Source organism: Bos mutus, chromosome X, assembly GCF_027580195.1.
Source record: "Bos mutus isolate GX-2022 chromosome X, NWIPB_WYAK_1.1, whole genome shotgun sequence".
In the NCBI taxonomy this organism is placed as follows: domain Eukaryota; kingdom Metazoa; phylum Chordata; class Mammalia; order Artiodactyla; family Bovidae; genus Bos; species Bos mutus.
The window spans coordinates 131728748-131734747 of record NC_091646.1 but is presented as its reverse complement, the minus strand read 5'-3'; the positions used below and the strand labels follow the sequence as shown (position 1 = coordinate 131734747).

Genomic DNA, 6000 nt, shown 5'->3' with positions numbered 1-6000 from the left:
TTCCTCCCTCCTGTGTGCTTGCTTCGTTAATGCATGCACTCAGGCATCCGTGAATTATTAATTCACTCATTCACCCACTCCAGCAGACCAGCGCTCGTTCACGAATTCACAGACTCACCCATTCTTGCAGGCATTCATTCATTCAGGCAGGCAGGCATGCACACAGGAACTCATTCATTCACTCAGGCACACACTCGGGAGCTCATTCACTCATTCACTCGGGCACGCACAGGGAGCTCATTCACTCATTCACTCAGGCACACACACGGGTGCTCATTCATTCATTCACTCAGGCATGTACAGGGGACTCATTCATTCACTCAGGTCTGCACACAGGAGCTCATTCATTCATTCACTCAGGCCTGCAAGCGGGAGCTCATTCATTGATTCACTCGGGCCTGTACGCGGGAACTCATTCATTCCTTCACTCAGGCATGTACAGGAGAACTCATTCATTCACTCAGGTCTGTACACAGGAACTCATTCACTCAGGCACGCACTCGGGAGCTCATTCATTCATTCACTCGGGCCTGCACACAGGAACTCATTCACTCAGGCACGCACTCGGGAGTTCATTTATTCATTCACTCAGGCCTGCACGCGGGAACTCATTCATTCATTCACTCAGGCATGTACATGGGAACTCATTCATTCATTCACTCAGGCCTGCACATGGGAACTCATTCATTCCTTCACTCGGGCACACATGGAACTCACTCATTCATTCACTCAGGGACGCACTCGGGAGCTCATCCATTCATTCACTGAGGCAGGCACGCAGGAACTCATTCATTCATTCACTCAGGCATGTACAGGGGAACTCATTCATTCACTCAGGTCTGCACACAGGAACTCATTCACTCAGGCACGCACTCGGGAGTTCATTTATTCATTCACTCAGGCCTGCACGCGGGAACTCATTCATTCCTTCACTCGGGCACACATGGAACTCACTCATTCATTCACTCAGGGACGCACTCGGGAGCTCATCCATTCATTCACTCAGGCAGGCACGCAGGAACTCATTCATTCATTCTCTCTGGCATGCATTCACTCATAACTGTGTTCTCCCCTTCGTCTACTCAGGTTCATCCGCCCGCATTACGCTTCTCTCCATCACCGAGTCTGATCAGTCCCTCCCTCCTGCGCCCAAGCACCGTGCACGCCGCACGCACCCACGCACTGTCCACGCCCCGCGCGCGCTCCTCCTCCGCTCACCACACGTTCCCGCCGTACGATCACGTTTCCAGCGTGGCCTCTGCCCCGGGCCGCGCGCTGGCCTGGGGCCCTGAGGCCAGTGCAAACATTGACTTTGCGGGCGGCGTGTTAAAGGTTAGAGGTTTTAGAGCCAGGACGCCCCAGACGCCTGGATTCCGCGGGGAGGGGCCCGAGGGAGCGGGGCGGGGAGTCCGAGGTGCCCGCCTCCAGGCACTCCCTTCCGAGGGGCCTCAGCCGGGGCACCAGGCGGGGCGCGCGGCTGGGGCGGGCCGTGCGGGAGACCCCCGCCCGGGGGCGGAGCTGACCTTCTGGAGAGCCGCCCATCTTTGGGCCGCGCGCCGCCCCGCCCACCCGGGCCAGCAACTACCGGAGCGTGGAGAAGGTGGGGGGCGCCGCCGGCGATCCGGGCCCGGGGAGCGGGGCGCAGGCCTGGGCCGGGGCTGCCCCAGCGCACCACGTGGGGGCGGCCTGGGCGCGGCGGAGACCCGGAGCTCCCGGAGCTCGGAGGAGGAGCGGGCCGCGGGGGTGTGGAAGGCTCGGGGGTGGGAGGTGTAGGAAGCTTCCGGAGGCGTGGTGGCAGCCTGGGCGCCCGAGGGGAGGGGGCACCCGGGAGCGGATTTGGGGCGCACTTGGGCTGCTGGAGCGCAGAGACTCAGAGAGGGGCGGGGCGCAGGGCTAGACACGCGGTGAAAGGAGTCATCGGGTGGGGGGCGCAGCGAGGCCGCTGAAGTCTCGGCCGTGGATGGGGGTGTGTGCGGGCGGGGGGCGCCTGGAGCCTGTGCCGGGCGCGGCGGGGGGACCCTGAGGACACCCGGGGGCGCCCAGGCGGCGGGAGGGCCCGCGGCTGCCCCTGCGCGCGGCGGAGACGTGGGCTGACTCGGGAGGGGCCGGGGCTTGGGGCGGTGCGGGTATCCGGAACGCCCAGCTGTCTTCGCAGGCCTTGAACTCGGAGCGGGTGGGGCCCCTGGAGACGCAGCCGACGCCTCCGCTCGGCTGGGCGGCTGGAGCCCGGGAGAGAGGCAGCCCGCCGCGCCTGGGCGCCCTCGGCCACGTGGTGCCCATCGCGCGCTGCGCCCACACCATGCCTGGTAAGCGGAGAACCCTCCTGGCGGCCAGCCTCCGTAGCCTGGGTGAGATGGACTGCGCTGGGGGCGGGGGGACCCCCACCTCCCCGCTGTGCCCGCACAAAGTGGTCCCCAAACTCTTCACCGCCCACCATGCTGTATCCGCCCAGCCCCTCGCTCACCCCGGGGGCTGGAGAGCTTGGTGACCTTTGGTGCGACTGTGGGTGAGACAGTGGGTCTCAGCGGCTGGGAAGGGCTGAGCTTTAGGGACATGTGTGGCTGTTGTTCAGTAGCTCAGTCGTGTCTGACTCTTGGCGACTCCACGGACTGCAGCGCGCCAGGCCTCCCTGTCCATCACCATCTGCCCGAGTTTGCTCAAATTCACATCCGTTGAGTCTGTGCTGCCATCCAAGGGGCTCGTCCTGGGTCGCCCCCTTCTCCTCCTGCCCTCAAAAACAGATGGTCAAGGGGCACTGAGATTTGGTAATTTTCCTTCTGTGAAAGCTTAGCCCTTGGAGGTTGGGCGGACCATTTTCTTGGCAGGCACGGAACTGTGTGAGAGGCTTACCGACGTGCAAAACCATGGGAAGTTCGCGGTCGTAAAACTCTGGGAACACAGAGCGTCTTTGGTCCTCAGCAAGATCAGACCAGAGACAGAGTTGCTTATTCCCGTATAAAGATCTGGGGTTAATCCCCGCTGCAGGGCAGCAGGCTGCCTTTGGTGGGATGGCTGGGACTGTGGTGAGCCCTGACTCCCAAGGGCTTCAACTGCATCCTCTCCGCCTGCCCTCGGGTTTGGCGGGGACATCCATTTGGGACAGTGGACCTCAGAGGCTTAGAAATGGGATGATAAAATGTAGCCTTCACCCATGGGAAAGATGTCTGTCCTGTTCTGTTTCTTTGGGTTTTTTTGTGTGTCTGGGGAAGAGGGCTGGTTTGGCCAGCTCACCCGGCATGTGGGATTTTGCCTTGCTGACCACGAGTGGAATCTGGGCCCCCAGCAGGGAGAGCTTGACATCCTAACTGCTTCCCCGCATACATGCCAAGTGTCTGAGTCGTAACCGACTCTTTGCTCCCATGGACCGTAGCCCTGCCAGGCTCCTCTGTCCATGGGGATTCTCCAGGCAAGAATACCAGAGTGGGTTGCCATTCCCTTCTCCAGGGGATCTTCCCGGACCAGGGATTGAACCCCCATCTCCTGCATTGGCAGGCGAATTCCTTACCACTGAGCCACCTGGGGAGCCACACCTAACCACTTGCCTGCTGGGAAATTCCCGCCTGTTCCTGTTTTTTTTGTTGTTCTTTTTATCATGAAGACAATCTCTACTTGCACCCAAGTCAGGCCTGATCATTCATGAGAGCATTAACAACAACAAAAAAAAGTTTCAGGTTGCTTTTTATTCAGAGGAGCGATTTGGTAATAAGTCGCCAGGCGGCTTCTCAACTGTTTCCCACCTCTGTGCCTTAGAGAGGCAAAGTTGTTTGGGCCGATTTCCTGCTGTAGGCTGCAAGGTTCTGTTGATGTGTGTTCCAGGGAGCGGCTTGGAGCTCTCCAAAAAAAAAAAATACGCGTTTTCTGGAAACCGGCGAGGGTCTGTATAAATGGTAGCATTCAGGAGGGACGTTCGGACACATGGCCGTCGGGCTGGGCAGCGTGCTGGAGAGACCCCACTGGGGATTCAGCGCTCTCAGCCGGGAACAAAACACGCCTTTGAGTGAAAGAGGAGGGCCCCCCCACCCCGCCGAGGAAGCCAGGGGTGTTATTTTGGGGGAGTGGTTGTTAGGTGGGTGGAAGGGGAAGGAGGCGAGGAATCGGAGTAAACATTTCTTCCCGACCCCTCATAAAACCAGCAGCTGCCGCTGTCTGCAGGGTGAAGTAGACTTTGGGAGATGTATTTTTTTTCTTTTTCATCCTGGGGTTGGAGGACAGCCACCAGTCCTGTTTGTGTTCCATGCCAGACGTCCCCACCCTCACATCCCGTCAAGTGGAAACTCGGCCTTTCAGCGTGGCTGCGTACGTGCTCAGTGGCTCAGTCATGTCCAACTCTTTGCCACCCCACGGACTGTAGCTGGCCAGGCTCCTCTGTCCGTGGAATTCTGCAGGGAAGAATACTGGAGGGGGTTGCCATGCCCTCCTCCAGGGGATCTTCCCCACCCAGGGATCGAACCCACGTCTCTTATGTCTCCTGCATTGGCAGGCGGGTTCTTTACCACCAGCGCCACCTGCCAAGCCCTAAATAGATGGATAGATAGATGTTGTTAATATTAATAGATAATAATAGATGCACAGAGCATACATAAATATAGGTGATAGCTAAGTAGATGATAAATACGTGGATAGATAGATGTCATTAATATTAATAGATAATGATAAGATGCATAGAGGATACGTGGGTATCAAGATACGTAAGTAAGTAGATATATAGATGGACAAAGAAAGGTAAAGAAAGTGAAGTCCCTCAGTCGTGTCCAACTCTTTGCGACCCCCTGGACTGTAGCCCACCAGGCTCCTCCATCCATGGGATTTTTCCAGGCAAGACTACTGGAGTGGGGTGCCATTTCCTAGACGGATGTTATTAGTGTTAACAGATGATGATAGCTAGGTAGATGATTAGATAGACAGCCATCTCTGGAGCTGCAGACTTGAGTTCTGAGTTTTTCCTATCGGTAATAACTCATGGCCGAGATGCCAGGAATCCTCATCTTCTTAATCCAAGAAGAACCCCAGCCAGGGGTAGACAGGAGGCCCTTGGGCAGGTGGGCACTCACCCCAGCAGAATGTCAAGGTTAAAACAGGAAAACGGGCCCAGGAATGCTGGGTCCTGCGATTCTTTCTGGGGTGACTTTGTCTTTGGAGGCAGGGAGGGCGCGGGGGCCCCAGGGGAGCGCCATCTGGCCTTTGAGAACTGAGCTGTGTGTGTTCCAGCCCCAGACCAAACGCTGCGAATGTTAATTTCTGTTGCCAGCTCGGGAGCCAAGGCCTGGATCTCCTGATCCCCTTGGTTTCGTCCTGTCGGCCAGGACGAAATCAGAATCAAGCGGTTTAAAATTCCCTGTGAACGTCCACATCACGCATTCTTCGAACTTGGAACTGCCGTCAGTCTCATCAGCTGTTGGAGTTTCTTTCCCTGCTGCGGAGACCCTGGGGAAACAGGGGATTTTTGGTGAATGAAACAGTCTTCCTTTCTCTTCTGAAGCCCGTCTCCTTGGCTTCATACACCCTTGAGTTGAAGTCTTGCCAACGACTGGGGTGTGTGCGATTTAACTAATGGGTCTGGCGGTTCCCTTTTGAGAGCCCGGTTCTTTTGGCAAAGTTGGGGGGAATCCTCGTGGTAACTCGGATCAATCCGAGTGTTGTTTCTACCTTGGCTTTGTGTTCACCTGAGACCTAAAAGTTTTGGGTGAGTTTTTGAGACTTGAATGGAGAGTCAAATAAGCAGTCTGAGCTAGGCACGTGTGTCGTTCCGGAGCAAAAGGAAATTTTATTTTTTCAACTGAAGGATGGTTAATTTACAATATCGTGTTGTTTTCAGCAAAGTGATTCAGTTATAAATATGCACGAAAGTGAAAAATTCTTGTTGGGCTTTCAAGGTGGAGCTAGTGGTAAAGAATCTGCCTGCCAGTGCAGGAGACCTGGGCTCTATTCCTGAGTCAGAAGATCCCCTGGAGAAGGAAATGGCAACCCACTCCAGTATTCTTGCCTCGAGAATCCCAGGGA

At 56.6% G+C, this 6000-nt stretch overlaps 1 protein-coding gene across 6 annotated transcripts in view; it reads left to right on the top strand.

Annotated features, from left to right (window-relative positions):
* The first annotated feature begins 1180 nt into the window (after nucleotides 1-1180).
* Nucleotides 1181-6000, top strand: part of GYG2 (glycogenin 2) — a 25945-nt gene continuing 21125 nt past the window's right edge. Inside the window, exons 1-2 of one of the 6 annotated variants that reach the window (XM_070365308.1) lie at nucleotides 1181-1332; nucleotides 2156-2306. In XM_070365308.1, the coding sequence (XP_070221409.1) occupies nucleotides 2300-2306 (7 nt within the window). In that variant the 5' untranslated portion in view covers nucleotides 1181-1332; nucleotides 2156-2299. Of the gene's footprint in view, nucleotides 1333-1857; nucleotides 1967-2155; nucleotides 2307-6000 lie in introns of those variants that run through there. The other 5 variants (XM_070365305.1, XM_070365307.1, XM_070365304.1 and 2 more) reach the window with 5 other exon arrangements.